Source organism: Pangasianodon hypophthalmus, chromosome 25 (genome assembly GCF_027358585.1).
Source record: "Pangasianodon hypophthalmus isolate fPanHyp1 chromosome 25, fPanHyp1.pri, whole genome shotgun sequence".
NCBI lineage: Eukaryota > Metazoa > Chordata > Actinopteri > Siluriformes > Pangasiidae > Pangasianodon > Pangasianodon hypophthalmus.
Genome location: NC_069734.1, coordinates 11,380,361 through 11,401,572, shown reverse-complemented (window position 1 = coordinate 11,401,572; position 21,212 = coordinate 11,380,361). Strand labels below are relative to the sequence as shown.

Below are 21,212 nucleotides of genomic sequence, written 5' to 3'. Positions count from 1 at the left end.
TCATGACTCAGCTTCATGTCTTTTACAGCAGAGGTTCTCAAAGTGGAGTCCAGAGATCCATAGGTAATTGTGAAGCATAGCTTATTTTAGTAACGGTGGCGGAGAACACAACCCAACCAGTCTGTCTTATAGGAATATGGGTTTCATTTTGGCAAGATCAGAATAGGTTGCCATGACTACAGATGTGAGTAGGGTTCAACTCTGCAAACTGTTATGAGAATAGGCTCCACTTATCTTAAGAGGTCTCTGGAGCCTGCAGGAAGACAGGCAGGTAATAAGCCAAGATAAGCCAAGTTATCATCTCAGAGAGACCTTTGTGAATTTGCAGGTTGGAAACTGAAATTGAAATGCATTTATTTAAGAAATGTTTCCAGATATGGATCTAAAATTTACTACTGTTAAAGAAATATGTCAGCATTTTCTTAAACCAATCTCTATTTACTGTCTCTGTAATGTGTGTGATTACTACAGACAGCAATTTCAACACACTCCACTGTACTAAGAGGTGCCAAAATGCCAACAGTGGTGTTGTGTGGAATCGTTCTCAGGTGGAGGAAACAGTGTTTATTTAAAGAATCGGTGCAATTTTGAAACTACAACTTTACATTATAAAGGACTTAGAATGAGACAGATGTGAGAATCTCTTGCCAAAGGTTTCCTTTTAAAGTTTTACCCCAACTTTCCAACAGGGGAGCAATACAGTAAAAAATAATTCCAGTTACTTAGACTTTCCCAAAGGTTTTGTGACATCCATATGTCATCAGACCAAAAGTGAGGTACACTCCTTTAACTTCAATTCATTTCAACTAACGAACTGACAAACACATTCAGGGTTTTGTATAAACATTTTTGCTAATGCTTTACATTAAGCTTCTCTTCATGTCCAATCCATACATAAGTTCACATTAATTACCAACACTAAATAATGGCATGTTCCTAAATGTTGATAACTTACTTAACTCTGGTTAAATATTGGAACTTTTCAGCCTAACAACCACATCCCAGTTCATTAATAAATGCTGGTCATTGTGGGCTTAACTTTACTCATTAATGGTCTTAACATAATTAATGCAGGTGTTGATTATTTGGCTTATGTGGTTTATTATTTAAAAAAAAAAATTCAATTAAAGGTGTTAAGTTAGTTAAAGTGTACTAATAGCCAAGGTCATGGCTTGGACACCACAATTAAATAATATCTGATAAAGGAACCTTAATATAAAGCAGAATTGAACGACTGCCCTTAGACTTGCATTATAAGTGAGTTTTATATAAATTATTTCTGTTCTTTTCTCATTGCAAATAAACATGTTGAAAATCATATATACCCTTTAGATGTAGTAGAGATTAGGGCTTTGCCCCTAAACTCATCTCTGATTGTGCCCATTCCTTAAAACTGGATTAAAAGTCCTCAGCTGTATCTGAGTCCAAGAGTGAGCTACATAGATTCAAAAATCTAATCTACAAACAGTGATGCAAGCATTTCATGTAATGACATTTCATATAATGACATGATCATAAGGAAAAGTAGGAGATAAATGAGTGAATGAAAGGTTTGGAACACTGTCACTGTTGTGGATCCAAACTTCTACTTCACCTGATCACACAGGGCCTACAGCAGCTCCAACAACTGTGAATCAAAAGCACAAAGAGTCCAGCAAGGGCTTATGTTACATTTTATTGTTATTGTTTTTTTTTGTTTTTTTTTGCCATTTTGACATTGAGGCTGCATGCAAACAGGTAACTATTTATCTTTGTGACTTTCCTCATTTTACCTTTTATCATATTCCCCAAAGCTTACTCTGCAGTAAGGCAGATCACAGTGTGAATTTATTTCCTCAAGGCAGAAGCCCAAAGTGGAGAGAGGGAGTGTTAATAGAGTAAGTGCCATCCTAATCTGGGCACTTTTACCAAACAACATTTGTGTTTATGTACAGATATTCTAATACTGCGCAAGGTAATGGACACACTATTAACAACACGTTTACATTCACAACTCGAATGAGTTTTTGTCGAGCACGCACAAAAATGGACATAAAACACATAAAAATAAACTTTCAGATATGATACAGTGTGTATGCTTTTCAAATAAAAGTAATTTACATGATGGTGATTGTTAGGTTTATTGTATTATTATGATATGGTGGGATAATTGTGTTTTACATGTGGTAGGTTACAAAAGGTTTGTGCACTGCCATGTTTTAAAAAAACACTTGATTTAATGCCCACCAAATGAAAATGACTCATTTTTTGGTGATGAATCAGAATATAAAAATGTTCCCTTCAGTTAGGAGTTACTTTGTATATACATCAGTTCTGTTATTCTTCCAAACTCTGACCTATAACCTCCTAAAGATTTATTGGTGGGGTATATTCTTGTAATGAAGTAGAAAAGCCATTTCATTGTGCCATATATTGTGTTGAGGTTAACTGTAGCTATTAATATATCTAGCAATGTCAGGTCTTATTTGCTTATTGAGATATTGAAAACTGTTAGTTTAGACTTCCCTCTCAACTTCCCCGGTAAATTCAAGTAAAAGTTACCAAGTCATCGATATGAACATTGCTGACAATGAACATTCTACTGCTGACAATCCACTATTTGAAGTAATGCCTGTATATACACATGGTCAAATATAGCCCTCAATATGTTTATGTAAATATGTATCAGTCAAATCAACATTCACTGTAAGGAAAGTTTAAAGTGTTACAACTTTAAAAAATATATATATATGGCAAGCAGCTGCACAGTTTTTAAGTAAGTTTAACTGTATTTTTTCTCGAGTGACAACCCATTTTAATTAAACTCAGTGCTGGACAATTGCACCAGATTTCCAATATCACTGAAAGTAACAAGTTAATGCGAGGGTATGTTTGTGGAAGTATATCTTATGAAATGCCCAGCAAAATAATCTAAAATAGAAGCATATGGGTCTCACACCAATCTACAGGGCGTCCCAAAGGTCTCCACACATTGGGGAAATTAACACTTTTTAGCAAAATGTATTCCAAAATTTTCATACTTAGTTATATATTTTTCTTCCGATAGCCTTTAAGAATGCCTCTGACAAAAGAAGAACGTATTGAAATCATTCTCATGGCTGGATCGGGAAGCTGTTGCAAGGATGCGATGGACTATAACAGGAAACATGGCAAGCACATCACACACCGCACTGTTGCCAGACTTATTAACAAATTCAAAAAAGACTGGAAGTGTTGCGGACCAACCGAGAAGTGGACGTCCACGAACATCCACTGACAAAGGCACAACCGATATGGTGCTGGCGTACATAGTCCCCAATGTATGGAGACTTTTGGGACACCCTGTAGTTTGTAAGTTGGTGTAGATTTTGCACTCGCCTAAATTCTGCCTGCTCAAGAGACTATAAGATGTGCTTTTTCCCTCTAGCAAGTGCTGCAACTTATAATGTGAGAGGCAACTAGAGGTGCACATTATTATTTCTGCAATAGGCCAATAGCAATATGCTAGTTAGTCTGTTTGTACCATTGATACTTCAGCCACTGCAGTAGTTTGATGGTGACACATGAAGTGTCTGAAGTCATGTTTAACAAATGATAAAGCTTGTACACAAATAAATTGTAGACAAAAAATCTAAAAAAAACAAACAAACAAACAAACAAAAAAATCAGCCTGGCTGAGTCATGCAGCTATGAGATATGCTAATGCTGGGATATGCTTACAGCGCTAACTGACCAAACTCAATATCTTAAGTTATAATGCCTCTTCAGCCTTTTCAAGAGTAGAAGTTTACATCTGAATTTCGTGATTTCTGCTTGCATTCTGCTTCTTCTATTACAACATTTTGTTTACAGGGGTAATAATTATCAAAGCTTGTAATTTCATGTCATTTATCAGTTAGTTTTAAGGGTTATATTCATGTGTTATACTGAGAATGACATCAGACTAAGATAAAAATTATACATGGCTTTACTGTAAAACTCTCTGCACCTGCTAGAGGGAAAGCAAAACACGTCTTGTACTACAGAAAAATTGTAATTATTGAAATGAAATTACTGTTGTATTTGCAGACAGTACTTTATTAACAGGAGCTTACTTTAAAAAGCTGTGTAGCTGAGTTTTTTGGCACAACTCTTCCCAATCCAGATATATCCACCCTTCTCGCTATTTTTGGGCATTACATGGGTGGACTTTTCACCCTGGCTTTGCTTTTCCTATCTTCTGACAGAATGAATAAATATTTACAGCACAAACTTTCCAACAGAGTTCACAGACAGGAGCAAGACACTTTATCGATAATTAAAAATAAATAAAAGAGCTGAAAGGGAAGCTGAAATAAATGTACATGAGCTCCCCTTTTTATTTGCATATAAGAAAAAATTATGCATTGGCTCAGTCTTTTATCATCTGACCGAATGCCCACTGCGTATACACACGATGTCACAAACAAAATCCACAGAATCATTACAAAATGGCCAACTGTTATATGGGGGTTAGGGCAAAAGAAGAGAGAAGTTATTATCTGTGAAGCAAAAGAAGAGAGATGATCTGACAAAAGACAGAGATCCTTAGACAGAGATGTGTCCTTTTAAAGTCTTAAATAAGCCACAGACATCATTCATTCAGTCAGATGTACATAGGAGTCTCCTGGCCAGTTAGGAGCCTAAACATGGCTGCTGGCATTGTCTTCATATGGATCTGTTCAGGGGAGAAAAACGAATGTGCAGTTCATGCTAAGTTTCGATGCTTGAAGTTCCAGGAAGTTAATCATGATGAAGTATACCATAGCTAAGATTAATAATCATTCAGAAATTATCAACAGATACAAGGTCATGGTTTTAACATTTTAACACAAACTGTACTTAACTGTAATTAACTCTTATTTGGCCTAATAAAATAAATATGTGTGCAATTTCTTGGTAAGGAAGAACACATGACAGATGAAAATAATACCGTCACTGCTGCAAAGCGCTAACAGTGCAGACTCCTTCCATAAATGTTACATAAATGTCTCCACATCAATGATTATATGTTTTTCTTTGTTAAGCAACACTTAACAAATGTATTATTAAATTTATTATTATTACATTTATTATTAGCCTTAGATTATGTGCAGCGCCTGCCAAGCAAGTCCTAGTGTATGAGCTGTTACTATAACTTAAGAAACAACTTATTAGAACAAGCGCGTAAAGCTGGAACTACTGTCCGAGTTGTGTGGTTGTACAAAAATAATGCACGTCTTGTGATTTAATCAGAGTCGGGAATTTAACCACACTGTAGTATAAGCTAATATATCTAACAGTTATCTAATGTCAACATTTATTCATAATGGCAGCATTCATGTTGTATTGCCGTTCTGTATCAGAATGTGTGGAGGTACTTTCTAGCAAATTGTCTGATGTATGCCAGAATTTAAAACTGGTGGCCCAGCAGCTAACACACTCTAGACCTGTGAATCTGAAACAGCACTGAGTTTATCCTCACCTCACCCACAGAGTTGGACAATGCTTGGACAATCTTCTCATGGGCTGTGGCCACCACACTTTGGCCATTTATCTCAATGATCCGATGGCCAACCCGGACCCCTCCTCGCTCAGCTATACCTCCACGCATCAGACTGCATATCTGCACACACACACACACATACACACACTATGAATTCAACACTGTAGTGTTAGTACCTGAATACTCAGTTGCATCTGGCAGTTTCAGTGTTACAGTGACTTCACCACTACTTAAAACCAAGTGACAATATTATAAGAATCAATACAGCAATAATATTCATGAAGTATCAATATGATACAGCAGATATATTGCTAAAGAATTTGTCAAACTGCATTAAGCAGGGGTTTCTGACCCTTGTATGATTATTTTCATGTTACTGTAGAATTGGATTGCTTGCAAACATTATTTGTTAAATTACATTGTGCACCTTTGAGTAATTTCAGTCAACTTCTGTTATGTGAAAATTCAGTTATATCAAAATGTGCAACAAATAAAAAAGTAATGGAAAACATTTCTGGAGACACTGAAACCAAACACATGGTTGTGAGTTTCCATTTTCTTAATTGCAAATTTAAAATCTGCACACAAACAGGTGGATGGAAATCCCACTGCTGTTACTTTAGCAGTAAAACTCCTGGTTATTGGGAGGGGTTAAAGGTTGGTGCTCTGCTACTCACGATGCCATTCTGCACACTAAAGCCCAGCTGGTATTTGAGGTCAGGTCTTTTGATGAGGACTGTGGTCACAGGAGGGCAGCTAACGATGTTCAGTTTCACCTGCACCTGGTTCTTCAGACCCTGAGGGATCAAAGAAAGCATAGATTATGAAGTATACCAACTGCAGGATTTAGTAATTATTACACTGGTATAGTCCATTAAAGTTACTGTATAGATATTTTATCTTCATTACCTGTTCTTAAACTCACCATTCATTTATGTGACTAAATATGTACATGCACAACAAAATGAGTAATTTATGAAGGCTGCAGTCAATTATGAATTGATAAAGCCTACACCTCCCACTTTGATGGGGGACTGCCAATGGCAGCCATTTGGAGAGCTGCAGTAAACCAATAAGACTTTTAGCAATAAAAGTAATTACTTCTAGGACTCCCAAGTGGCACAACAGACAAGCATTTGCCTAGAGATCGTGAGTTCAATACCACAGCCATCCGTAGCTACGAGTTTAAGGGAGCAAAATTGCCCATGATCTTCGGGTGGGAGGGATGACATGCTCTCTCTCTCTCCTGTTAATCAAACCAACACTAGCTCATGCATGTGGAAGAGGGCAGATAGTGCTTTCCTCCAAGCAGTTTGAAAAGATGCAGATGGCTGTGGTTGGCTGACAATGTGTCTCAGGGGAAGCACATGATAGCCTTTCCCCTCCCTGGCTGGTAGCTGTCGTGTTATAAATGTAGGTCTTTACAATAGGAAATTGTAACTAAAATGAATAAAACAGCTAAAATAAGTTCTGCAGCACTTCTTTATAAGTGCATGATGTTTTATCACTATCTTGGTTAATAGCCCATAGCATATATCTATGTATTTTTTTTCATTGTAAAGGGTGAAGGCTTCAGAGTAGGGTATAGTCATGATAACTTCAGAATGGCCACAGCCAAAGTGACATAACTGAAGGCCTCTGGCCCTGTGACCTCGTGACCCCTGCTCACCTTAATGATGCCTTGACAGGTGGCGAGTGGCAGCCCCACCAGACTAGTGTTGTTGATGGACATGATCTGATCTCCGATGCTGAGCTTCCCTGAGCGTGCAGCTGGTCCTCCGTTCATCATGTTAGCCAGAATCACTGTGGGCAGGATGGATCCCCAGCCAGACTCCACTATTACTACACCCAGAATCTCACCCTTCTGCTTTTCCAACAGCAGCTGTGGGGCCCAGAGAGGGGCAACATTTGTTCAATTAACAAAAATCTGCAGTAAAATATTTCACAGCCTTGTTACATTAATTAATTCATATGTTGCAAATTTACATTTTAACCCTATTACACAAAACTACTAAATTAGACTAAATTGGAGAATGCAGAAATACACTAAACGTTCAAAGAATGCACCGTCCAGAGCATATAGAGTTAAGCCAAATATACATGATTTTTCAGACATATTCAGAGGTCCAGAAGTGAGAATGCCTCTCAATCAGCTGGTTCTGAAACAGAAAAATTCAATACCCTCTAAGACGCAGCAAGTTGCGAGCAATACTGCTGACCAAACTCAAATCAGAGTAAAGCAAATATAAGACAGTGCAATAAAGACTATATGAAACACTGGGACTATTACTGTATATCAAATTAAAATGTTATGGGGATCTTTTAAAAAAACTAATTGCCAGGGTATGTTGCAAGTCAAAAGTTTTTGGACACCTAGTTTTGTAAAGAAGTTTGTTGACTAATAAAATGCTCACGTATTAATGCAGGTTTATTTTGAGGAAAACAATGTCACATAAAAATGTGTGACAATAATGAAACAATATACACTGATCAGCCATAACATTAAAACCACCTGCCTAACTTTGTGTCGGTCCCCCTGGTGCCGCCAAAACAGCTCTGACCCATTGAGGCATGGACTCAACAAGATCTCTGAAGATGTGCTGTGGTATCTGGCACCAAGACGTTGACCAAGCAGCAGATCCTTTAAGTCCTGTAAGGCGCAAAGTGGGGCCTCCATGGATCGAACTTGTTTGTCCAGCACATCCAACAGATGCTTGATCGGATGGAGATCTGGGGAATTTGGAGGCCAAGTCAACATCTTGAACTCTTTGTCATGTTCCTCAAACCATTCTTGAACAATTTTTAAAGTGGGGCAGGGCACATTATCCTGCTAAAAGAGGCCACTGCCATTAGGAATACCATTGCCATGGAGGGGTGTACTTGGTCTACAACAATGTTTAGGTAGGTGTTATGTGTCAAAGTAACAACCACATGAACGCCAGGACTCAAGGTTTCCCAGCAGAACATTGCCCAGAGCATCACACTGCCTCCGTCGGCTTGCCTTCTTCCTATAGTGCATCCTAGTGCCATCTCTTCTTCAGGTAAGCGATGCACACACACTTGGCCATCCACATGATGTAAAAGAAAACGGGATTCATCAGACCACGCCACCTTCTTCCATTGCTCCGTGGTCCAGTTCTGATACTCACGTGCCCACTGCAGGAGCTTTTGCAATCTGACCAGTCTGCGGCTACGCAGCCCAGTATGCAGCAAGCTGCGATGCACTGTGTGTTCTGACACCTTTCCATCATAGCCAGCATTAACTTTTTCAGCAATTTGTGCTATAGTAGCTCTTTTGTGGGATCAGGCCAAATGGGCTAGCCTTTGCTCCCCATGCGCATCAGAGCGCCCATGACCCTGTTGCCGGTTCACCGGTTGTCCTTCCTTGGACCACTTTTGGTAGGTACTAACCACTGCATACCGGGAACACCCCACAGGACCTGCCGCTTTGGAGATGCTCTGACCCCGTCGTGTAGTCATCACAATCTGGCCCTTGTCAAGGTCGCTCAGATCCTTACGCTTGCCCATTTTTCCTGCTTCCAACACATCATCTTCAAAAACTAACTGTTCACTTGCTGCCTAATATATCCCACCCCTTGACAATTGCCACTGTAACGAGATAATCAGTGTTATTCACTTCACCTTTCAGTGGTTTTAATGTTATGGCTAATCGTTTAGTAAAAACATCCATTAGCAACTCTAATTCCTGCACACACTCTGTCCTGTCCAAATTATGTGTTTGGGCTCACTGGAAATCACAATTTCAGAAAAAGGAAAGATGTGCAAAAAAATTTGCCTGACAATGTATCTGTTATATATCAGAGATATAAAACACCCATAAAAGATGCAACATATTAAAAATATAAAATATTGTATGCTATTCATATTTTGGAACAAATTCGCAACATATTGCATAAGACTATATGTGGACAAATACAAATAGATATGCATAAGAGAGAGAAAAGTCCATGTGATCATTGTGAAGCCATTGATAATAAGACTAAGAAATCATGTTGTGCTTCACTGTGAAAAATGTGTTTAAAAATGAATATTTGTATTCATAAATTAACAAATCGACTCCCAAAAGTTCCCCAGTTGCTATAAGATAAAAACTGCAGTTTATCATAATTTTATCAGAGAAAAATGGCTATTATTTCTGAACTATCTGTATAATAACAGTCTGCCACAAACAGAGAGTGAATAACCGCTGATATCTGTGCAACTCATCTAAAATGATTACAGATAATTTGCTCCATTCAGAGTATCAAACTGTTCTGTTGGTGGGTTTGCAAATGAATACACCAGTAATGATGTTACTGATAATTCCAATCAGATGTGAATTTTATGTTTTAAAACAATACTTAATACTACTTCACACTATCACACTACTATTTTTGTTATTACTGTTAGCAGTATTCCTAGTATTGTTCTTACTGCTATTATCACTTTGTTCTCACACAATAAAACAGGAAGCAGCAAGGCCAAAAAAATGTTATCAAAGAATTATACTGAATTGAGAGACAGACATTATAGAGACACAGTAAGAAAGGCAGAGTCAGTGAACAGAGATTTAGAAAGTGAAACTAAGAAAAAGAGACTTGTAATGAGTAGTGTTAAGTGCTAAAGTACTTTCTGCTCTGAAGAGAAACAATGTGAGGCAATTAAGGAACACAATCGACTAAAAACTGGACACAGCAGCTCATTGACAATTCTCTAGAACTGAAAGGACTGCAGAATAAGAAGGAGATACTACAGAGTAAGAAGGAGATATTTGTACCAGCAGCCATGATAACCAACAAGCTTCACAGCTGACTGAGGCTGACGCACACTAAGCCTAAAAGATATTAGCCTAGGTGTTTTACTGCACATCAAAAACAATGCAGTTCTGCCCTAATGTCAATCCCAGAAGTGCAACAGCCACAGGATAGAAGGTCTAAAATAAAGCACTGTGAAGGGTCCTGTCTTGAGTACTAAATCCTTCTGTTCCTCAAGCAAACTTCTGGATGTTGTATTGATTTGCAGTTTGAAACAAATCTTATTCAATAGGTCTATTTCAGTTTGAAAACAAGGCTATACTGAGGTTGTATAAGTCATTTCCTTTGGCTAGTGGATCTCAGTCAATGACAATTTGATAATTACCTCCCCAAAGGACATAGTGGTTCAATTTAAATTACAGTATGTTTGGATTTGGATGACCCAATTGATGCTTAGCTTTGCTCTGGAGGTGTAGAAGCTAGTGTTAAGCCCAGATCCAGATTCCAGACTTGTTATTCCTGCTCAAGTACCTGCTTTTACAGAATGTCTTAGTTATAAAAAAATGACTAAAATAATGCTGGCCCAGCTTATTGTATGAGTATATTGTCTCATTTAATGTACAGATCTCAAACTTTCAAGCTAGATGAAGTATGATAAGCTGGAATACTAACAAAACCAGTCTATAAAAGGTTTATAGAGCCAACATCCCAGTGCTTTCTCTCTGATGGCCCTTTCCTTTATAGCACACTCAAATGAAGGAAGATCATTTTTAATATTACTAGGCTCCAATATGGAGCCATTCAGAGACTCTGTGGAATTGTGTGGAATATGCCTGACCTCCTTGCAGTTCTCTGAGTTGGAGAAGTGGATGAGGTCGTCGTTGTACATTTCCTGTGTGTTGATGATGTCACTATACTCTTTCTGGCTCAGGTCCTCTGGGTTGATGCCGTTGGCTCGGAGGAACTCCTGGTAGGCCACACTGAACGCCTGACCAATGGACTGGGCTATGAGCTGGGCCTGGACCACAACAGAGGATAGAAGAGATACAAAACACTCAACAAAATGGGCCAAATCAGTCTGTGACTTTTAGAATGAGCAAGTATTAAGACACAGAGTTACACAGGAGTTTGTGTAATTTTGCATGGTACTGGAAGAACTGTGCCTTTTATCATTTACATTTTCTCTTTAATGTAGAGACTTTCATTTTCTCATTATTTGTAGCGAATATCTGCCTGTTCTCATAAAAAAAGCCATTTTGTACACAGCAGATGAGTGTAGCATGTAGCTATGTTTATCCAGAGCTGACCAGACCTCAATCAAATCTATATAATGGTGCTCAGTATAAAAGATGAGATGTGTCACATCTCATTTGGGTTGGCTGACTTTAGATTGATGGCACTACTCTGGCTTGGATCACTTTCATCGATTTTTACATTTGACAGCAGGGATGCCTTGTGTATACACACAAATCTGATTGGCCAGTATTTGATACTGATCTGACACTGGTATTCTGACAGTAGCTGAGCCTACTGTTTGTGAATTCAAAGCCAAAATTGTGAACACTAACACACAAATTTCGGCAATTTAATTGACATTGGAAAATCACACATTCATCCCCACCCCCTCAGCTTTTTTAAGATGAAGTGTTCCAGTCAACATGCTTCATGCTTGATGAACAAGTGATTTATATAATTAAGATTTAATATTTGCATTTATGTATAATTTTTTACACAGGAAAATAACGTTGTATTCAAGCTTCTGTTTTGCAAAACTTTAATGTCATGACATGATGTGCTATGTTTATGTACAAGACCTGTGATGAGTCAGTCAATGTGTATTATATTAAAAAAAAGAAAAGATTTGTCAAAAATAAAACATCTGATCCAATACCTACCCAGCATTTCAGACCAATAGTGGTTTGCTACCGATACTTTAATACTGTTTAATACTGTTACCCACTTGTGTACTGTCTAAATTACAAACCAGTTATTCTCTTTGAGGACACGCCTACACAAAGTAAAAAGTTTTAAACATAATTAAGTTCTTTAACAAGGGGAAATCAGTGTCAAGGAAAATCATAAACAACTGCAGATGCTGCCTCATTGCCATGCTTGTTTTTCTATTGATCTCTTTTTGACATGCTCTGTAACATAAGATAATATTGAAACATGCTAGTGTGATCTGATTAACACACGAAACCAGGCTGCTGGACAGCGCACGAATGGTCGACTCAGCACCTGCAGAACGGCAACAGATACACGGGCGAATTATTGCACAGCCAGCTGAATGGTGTCGGAGGCCCTGATGGGACTAAAAATAACTTTGTTCAAATGTGAAAGTGCAGGATGCAGCCTGAATGACTCATCTAATAGCACACAGGCACACTCAAACTTTTTCACTTGGTCTGTACATCAGAGAGGGTAATGAGTCAGTAAGAGTGAGCAGCAGCTGTGCTGAGGAGGAGAGCCGGATAGAACACCATAATTATATACTGCAGGATTTATGAACTGCACAGCGACTTTCTGAGACTGGATTTCTCCGTATCTCTGTTTTGCAATTAAGTTACAAGTATCATACATAAAGGCAGTGCTAGAATCATCATTTTATGATTCTCAAAGCAGTGTTCACTGTTATCTATAAAAAAAAATCACCTCCTTCTATTGATCTCAAGGAGCACTGGCAACGACAGTGGCAATGCATGAAAATTACCATCCATTTTCACCACCATGACATAATTATGTGGCATACAATTGGATATATTGTTTTACACAGCATCCATATTGCGATGAGCTTCCCAGTCACAGGATTTCGGGCATATGTGTAAAACTTAACATCTTTGCTCACACCTCCACAAACTTAGGTGATATGAACTAACAAACTTCATATGTGCAGTTATGTGCAAATAAATATGCTTTCAGAGTATGTCTGACACATAGATTTGTAGTCTACATGAACTGCTTGCTAACGGCAGCATGATCGGCTCTAACTACAACTAATTCACAGGTCTGCAAAAGGGGGTATAACGAAGAAAGATAAAGAAATTTTTCTAGTTTTAGGTAAATTCTGGGTTAATTATTGGTAATAATGAGGCAGAATAATAATAAGGGGGCAGAACCCTGCCTCTTCAGCTCTCTGCAGTCATCCATTTGGCTCCACCCTCAAAAGTTTAGTGGGATGTCTCAGTGAAAAACCTTAAGGGCTAATCTTCTGTGTTAACAGTGTAACAACTATTTGTAAATGGAGAATTCAAGTAAATTTGTAATGTAATTCTGTGAAGATGTAATTTATAATCACAGCATGAACACTGGCCATTCATTCAACTCAGAAACTGCAGAACCCCTTTATCCTGGCCAAGGTCATATGGGATTCAGAGCCTATCCCAGACCACTGGGCACAAGGCAGGATTACACCCTAGACGGGGTGCCAGTCCATCACAGGGCATCACACATATTCACACACTTATTTATACCTAGGGGCAATTTAGTATAGCCAGTTCACCTTCTGGCATGCTTCTGGGAAGTGGAAAGGGGATAGAGAACCCAGAAGATTAAGTGGATACTAAAGAAGAATGAATGAATGAAATGAATTCAGATTAGTTTTTGGAAAATGTTATCATAGTTGCAGATTTACAAATCTTATTATGGATTTTCAGTCCAGAAAACTGCGATTTCATCACTGCATTTATGTACAATTAACTTGACAGAAAAGGATCTCCATATTCAGTGTATAGGAGAAACCATGCAAACTTGCGATATAATGACAAGCAACAGCATGCTGGTGCATGCTGGATGACATAAAGAACACATCAAACACCACGCATAATAACACTTTCACATTCTCTCATATGCTAGTTGTAGCCAGTGATACCAATAAGTGGGATCAAATTTCATCCATGTCATTAATTTTTTTTCTTGTTAGTCTTACATCTTCGGACTCAAAGACGTGGCAGATCATCTTGTACTGTTTCTTGGCCTCTGGAGCACCTGGGGTGGTCTCAATGCAGTCCTGTGAGGCCGAGCGCGGCATGCGTCTGCGTGCCATCAAAACCACAATGTTTCCAATGTCAGCGATGTATGAGATAGTGCGCAGGGCATTGTCCATCATCGTCTCCTGTAGAAACAACAACAGCCATAATGACAGAGTCACTTCTGTTTCTGACATCCATAATATTTATATCCTTGTCATTGTTATCAAGCTTTTTTTCCCCCCACCAGGCTAACATTATGCTTCTATCATGTCTACCACACATGGAATGACAGGACAGAAATCTGCCTACGTCAACCTCAAATTACATATTGTTTCTTGCAGTCCAGAATCCTACTTGCTCCAATTTGAAAACACTGTTCTTTTCTACCACTATTCAACACTGTCATGGTCACTAGAACAAAGGAGATGAGCTGGTTCCTTATCCAGTGTCATTGATAAGAAGCACACCTGGTGCATTGACTACGGTAATCTCCACAACAATCCATTTTTCATACGATTTACTTTTACTTTAATTGTTAATTATTTTAATTCAAATAATTTTCCTCTCAACTGAGCATCAAGGCTGCATCACAATATTCTGCTGTTGATTATTTTCCTATAATCCCACAACTAGTCGTGCTTTTTTCCTTAAATATTATCTGACATCTGTAACCTACACTGAATTTACACTAAATTAAATGTCATCTGTGCAATTACCAAGGAATTAATGTTGAATATGTGAATAACATTTCAAACTACATTTCAAAGAATAATTTAATTTCCTTTGGTTTTACCTACAAATTTTACAAAAAAAAAAAAAAAAACAGCACCCCAATTACACCATATACTTTATGTTTGATGTTATTTTTCCAGTGAAGAGTTCATCTGTTTTGCATGCCAGCTAGTCCATTTCTAGTGAGAACAACAATGCCATTTGGTAATCTTCTACTGGTCTGGCAGAGTTATTCATTAAATATCTTGCATAAATTCCTCACGTGGACAGCAGATTTCAATAGCAATATCGACTGTTGAAGTTCATAAGACATCACAAGCACAAAGCCCAGTCTGAGCTCATCTCTGATTTTCTGGCAAACAGTAAAGCATTCATTACATCATCATACATTACGGCAACACCTGTTGTGTATTAACCTGATTAACAAGGTGCATGTGGGTCAGTTAACAGCATGTAGTAGCAGCATTTCTCAGATGAACATCATTACTCAGTCAGCACAGTGAATGATCTAATTTGTGTGTGCATGCAAGCCACACACAGCCTTTAACCTTTTCCAGATAGAGAAAGTACAGAGCAGATCCATACATTTTCATTCTGATCACACACTAGGCTGCAGGCCAAGAGGGGACAATAGCTGCCCTAATCAGCTCTGTTGTTCCGTCAGGGACAAAGTGCCTGGCTTTACATTAAACGGACCCCGGGACACAACCTAACAGTTCCTGCCTTAATTCAGCACCTGAGACATCTTAGTACTGGAAGCAGACAAGATCTTCTGCAAACATAAAGGGCAACCTACAAGTAACACGAGCAAGTGTTAAAGTAAGACATTTCATCAATTATCCACAATTAATTGTAATGTAACTAAAATAATGTAATAATGTAACTACTATGAGGATCTAGATAATGGTAATTACATTACAATACATGCCACAGAATTGTATTATGGAATTACTGAAGGTACCTTAAAGAATTATTTGGTACCAAAGGATGCATGAACGCTCTGTATGGGAACTGTATAGAAAATAACCACACAATCCTACAAACAAAAAGAAAGAGGAGTTTGCCTCTGTGTGTTTTATGAATGAAGATCCAGCTGCTGTAAAACAATATCCTCACTTGGGTCTCCATGTTCACCTTTTTCCTTTTACATTAGTCTCTGAGAATTTAAATTGAAACAAGCTAATTTTCATGAGTTAAGAATAAACCAGAGTTCAAAAAAGGTCAAATGTGTCCATTTTGACTTAGACAAAACAATGCAGAAATATTTTTTTTCCTCTTTATTTTTTTTACACAATTAAACTGCTCATTTGAAAGGTGTTTCTATAATCATATAATTTTAGCTTAGATACCTTAGAAAAACTGTGATTCTTAGTTTTGTTGTGTTATTGTTCTGGCTTGTTTCATCATTTCAGGCTGTTTACATTTTTTCTGGCACAGAAATTAGCTCCACCCTCACAGGAAACCCGCAAGGCATACATAGCTTCCACAGAGCCAGCGGGGTCAGGTGGACCTCTCAGGGTTTTTACTGGAATTGCAACTATGCCAACTGTTCCTTTAGGGGATATGGTGCACCTGTAAATACATTTTTAGCGATGATGACTTCACCAGTGGGTGTAACATAATGTTAACTGTGTACTATTCCTGCAAATTACTTCTTTAAGGAACATGGGAATGTAAATTACTTACAGTGCAGGACATAATCTAGACTACTGCTTGATGAAAAAGAATGAGGCAGGTCTGGGAACTTGCAGTGTCTGTTGGTGCATGCTTCCTCTCTTGTGTAGTGTGTGAAGGAAACAGAGCTGTGTCAGGCAGGGAGAGACACTGCATTGCAGTACATACAGAAATGCAGAACGTCTGTGCCAGGCTGCCCACACACTGCTGTTCTGCTGAGAGCGCACACACAACCCACCCATACAGAGATATAAAGACTGACACATATGTATAGGTTTGTGCATGTGGACTACCCTCTTCAATACAATCAGGTTTTCAGCAGTGTTCAAATCCAGAGATCGAGATTTTGTTGTCATCATCTTGTTGAAAAATCTATCTATGGCCAAGTCTGCCAACCTCCTGGGAGAGAAAACCAGCTTTTGGGCTGAAATATCATGATGCCATCAGCCTTTACAAGAATACACAAACCAAATCTACAAAACAGCCACAAAGCACCACTGATCCACTTCCATATTTTACAGTGGAGCATGAGGTGCTTTTCTTTATATACAGTCCCCTTTTGTTGCCAAACATGCTCATGGTGTTCACAACTAAAAAGGCCTCATCTGACCACAACACACTATGGCAAATGTAGTTCCAATGACGCTTGGTGAAGTTCAGGTTTTGCATTTTGAGGGTTGCGCTCAGGAAGGACTTCCAAACAGCTTGTTGTTATGAAAGTGGCATTTAACAGTTGATTTTTTTTTTCCAAACCTGATAATCACAAGCATCAGCTAAACTGTGCAATTATAAAACTGTAATCTTTGGACACGTTTTTCCCTCCTTCAGCATCGTCCTCACTGTCTGGGAGACAGTGTGCTCATGGGTCCAATTCCTGGCAAGAATTTCTAACTGTATTTTTAACTGCTTACGGGAGCTGAAAGCATAAGACAAATTATTTGTATTTATATTTAAATATATCTTAGGGGTGTCAATCATTAAAGCATTTTTTATTTGAAAGAAAATACTGTTATTTAAAAAGTAGTTCAGACTGATTTTCTGTTAGATCAAAAAATCAGTAATTTTATACAATAAATCTGGAGGGAACTGTATTAGCGTGTACTAGGCAAAACCTAGGAGATGTACAGTATCTTATACTCATAAAGATCATTTATAATGCAGACACTCATTTCAGCAGTGTTCTCATCATGGTAAGCTCCTGTGTCTGATGACACACAAGACATTCTGGATTACACTGCAATTACATCAATATGTGAGAGTCTTTTTAATAGACTGCAGCGAAGCTCTGCCATCAACAGGTGAAAATGAGTCTGCAGTATTAACCCTCAGAACTAATCCCCCCGTAAATAAATATGTACATTGGAATATTTGTATGCAGCTTGCTCAAAAGTGTAAAGGAATTACACAGATAAATAAATAAGAGTAATAGTAATTTAATGCAATATGATGAACTATTAAAAAAATAGACTAAATAAAATGCACATACAGGGGAGTAGTCAGCCCAATTAAAGAGTACGTGTCTAATCTTATGAGTAAAATAATAATTTAAAAAAATAATAATATAATCATTATCTAACAAGCACCTCTTGTTTTGCTTTTGTCCATTTACTCTGAACAGTGTGTTTCTGAGCTGCACTTATTAACTGTTATGGCTGAATTCCAACATATTTGGCATTTCAATAAATGAATTTAATTTGTCTCTCATGTCAATGACTTGCTTGCACTAAGGATTTCTACTTAATAGTTCCAAAAAGCATTATTTCGCATACCTGTGTGTCAGCATTGAGGACTTTGATTCTCTGGGTGGAGATGAAGAGATCCACCTCAGTCAGCGTCTGTGTGTCCCCTTCAGAGTTCTGTAGAGAAACACAAAGTACAGATGAGAGAATGCTCCCAGTTGGCACCCAGGAGCCCTGAGAACCTCTTATAAAGACCACTGGGCTTGAAGATAAAATGCTCCTTGGCCTCCATTGAAGGCATTTTAAATGCCTAATTCATAAATCAGAGACTAACACAGGCTGGGCTTCCGGGGGCCAGGACATATGTGGAGCTGAAGTAAATTGAGCTATTAATATTCCAAATAGGACAGGAAATGGAATGGAGAATGCTGTGTAAAATATGAAATGGCAGTGCATGTCAGCAATAGCTTAAAATCATAAAAAAAATCACTGGATGGATTTTGAAACAATCGCAGACTATAGAATATATCTGAACACATAGCATAGTCAGACAGCCATTTACTACATTAATAAACACTGAGCACATGCTTAGGGAATGAAGATATTAACAAATAAAAAGACAAATAAACAAAAAACTGAAACTGCTAACGTACATAAAAGCAACCAAGCAGGAAATGACTGTGTACTGTATACAAGAGAGAAATCGAGAGATGTATAGATAGATAGGTATGACACAGGAGGATACAGAGGGAAGATTTGGGGGGGCTGGCACAGTAAATGGTTGGTTAGAAAAAGACCAAAGTGCCACTACAGTAAATCATAAGACACAGGACTCTCTCAATCAAAATCACTCTCATATAATTGGATTAGGCTTGGATGAGGCAAATAGAATAGTACAGTAACAGTATATAAAAGTTTCTGGTCATCAGGGTCCCTTTGAAATGTCTGTGAATACTAATTAACTGGATTTGTCTTTTAATCTTGAAGATGTTTTAATTATTGAAATTATCACTAAGCGACCAAACGAAAAGCAAAAGTACTCTCCAATCTCATTCGGAATTAACCTGTATTAGCCTACATTATTACAATTTACTATTATCTAGCAGATATTTATTCAAAAGTATAGTAAAAAATAATTATATGCAAAACCACTTAGCTAGCTACTTTCTCTCATATCACACTAGCTTTGCCTCCCTGCTATTTTTTTACACTAAGTAAATCACTGTAGCTATAAAACAAGGGGATTTCTAATAACACACTAAAAACTTGACCCTCATTACCATTCTGCAAATATGTAAGTAAGTTTTATTAAAAAAAACAGAACAAAACAAAAACAACTAAGTAACAACATTAATCTGCTTAATAGAAAATGCAGAAGACATCATTAAATAAATCAGATTAGATTTAGATTAAATTTTAACACTTGCATAATTTAGTTAATTACATGTGATCAAATTGAATGGAAAATTGACATGTAATAGAATAGTTAGGATTTTTTAGTGCATGGTAATTTAAATTTCACTCACAGTCAAAGTAAAGTTTAGAAGTCGAAAAGAAATGCTTTCTCCTCTTGGCCTCTGGTCAACTCCCTTGGCCTCCGGTCAACTCCTACCTTCTGTCCTTTTTAATTGGCCTTAACCAAACCAATCATAATCATTTCTGCTGTAAGAAAACATTTCCATAACTAAAATCCTGTTTGCAAGCCGCCGTCAGATCTCCTGCATGGTGAGAAACCTCCTGCCATTTCAGCTTCTGTGTGTGATTCATACCTCTGATATCACGAAACTCAATAAGGACCCATGACAACTGAATTAGTGTGAAACTACCAAGCTTTCTCTCTAGTTTTCAATAGTTTTATATCTCAGATGATATGATGTGAATGCCACACTGATGCTGGGTGAAAAAGATGGAAATGGTGCTGGAAATTTCATTGACATGCAGGGAGAGGAAGGGAGATGTGATTGACTTTTCTCTTGGTGCTTAATGGTTAGTGTGCTTTTAGTGTGCAAGCTCTTGATTACACACCGCTTTTTTCTTGATTTTGGCTGCCTTCTGAACTCTCTGTGTAGCGTTGGGGTAGTACGGGGGTCGTCACATGTGGGAGGGGCAAAAGAGGTGGTGGGAAGCCAAAAGAAACAAATAACCATGTTAGAACAAACAGGAAAGTAAACATACACAGCCAAACATCAGGTGTGCAATAATTGATCCATGAGATCCATGTGATGACACAACTATGTTCTGTCCAAACTAAACAGGAGCTCTTTTGCTCCCGTATAGACAGACTAATTCACGTGATATGCCAATATGGGGTTGATAACCATCATAACACGAGCAGGAAAAGGTTAACTATATTCTACATTCAGATTTGAGCTGGGAAAGATAAGAAGGATTATGCATGCTGAATACGTATTTGATTCAAACATTTCTCATCTGTTATGAGGCAGCCTGAGTATGTATGACACCTTGTTTACTGCACCGAATTCACGCTTAAAATGCAACACAAATGGTGTTTGTTTGATAAAGATACCATGCTGTATTTGTTGTCTGGATCACACAGATGCAATCTGTCACAGGGGAGTTTACAGAGCATTCCAGCATAAAACTAGCATTTAATGTTACTTGTTATTTGTTATGCAGTATTCTGCAGCACTGCACTGAATCTCTTAACCTCAGTGTTTTTCATTCTGTTTATTGGTAATTCAGACAAAGTGAATAAAGAAACAATGGAAATACTTGTTCAGTCAATTGAAGCCAACTATTCCATTAGAACCCACCCCTGTCCAATCCCATGTAACCCAGAACTGAGGGAAAAGTAGGAAAAGCACAAAAGTACTTGACATCTCAACATTCTGAGCAAATAGATAAATAAAAGTTTCCACACATATTAAAAATTCTGCACTTGACCTGCACTCGAGTGTCTAAA

General features: G+C 37.9%; 1 protein-coding gene across 5 annotated transcripts in view; it reads right to left on the bottom strand.

Annotated features, from left to right (window-relative positions):
* Nucleotides 1-4,313: 4,313 nt before the first annotated feature.
* apba2b (amyloid beta (A4) precursor protein-binding, family A, member 2b) overlaps nt 4,314-21,212 on the bottom strand; it is a 95,797-nt gene continuing 78,898 nt past the window's right edge. For 4 of the 5 annotated variants that reach the window (XM_034299800.2, XM_034299804.2, XM_034299802.2 and 1 more), the window contains 8 exons: nt 20,315-20,350; nt 18,380-18,466; nt 14,162-14,347; nt 11,075-11,254; nt 7,152-7,364; nt 6,160-6,279; nt 5,462-5,602; nt 4,314-4,675 (listed from right to left, as the gene is read on the bottom strand). In XM_034299800.2, the coding sequence (XP_034155691.2) occupies nt 4,604-4,675; nt 5,462-5,602; nt 6,160-6,279; nt 7,152-7,364; nt 11,075-11,254; nt 14,162-14,347; nt 18,380-18,466; nt 20,315-20,350 (1,035 nt within the window). In that variant the 3' untranslated portion in view covers nt 4,314-4,603. The remainder of the gene's footprint in view (nt 4,676-5,461; nt 5,603-6,159; nt 6,280-7,151; nt 7,365-11,074; nt 11,255-14,161; nt 14,348-18,379; nt 18,467-20,314; nt 20,351-21,212) is intronic. The other variant, XM_034299803.2, reaches the window with a different exon arrangement.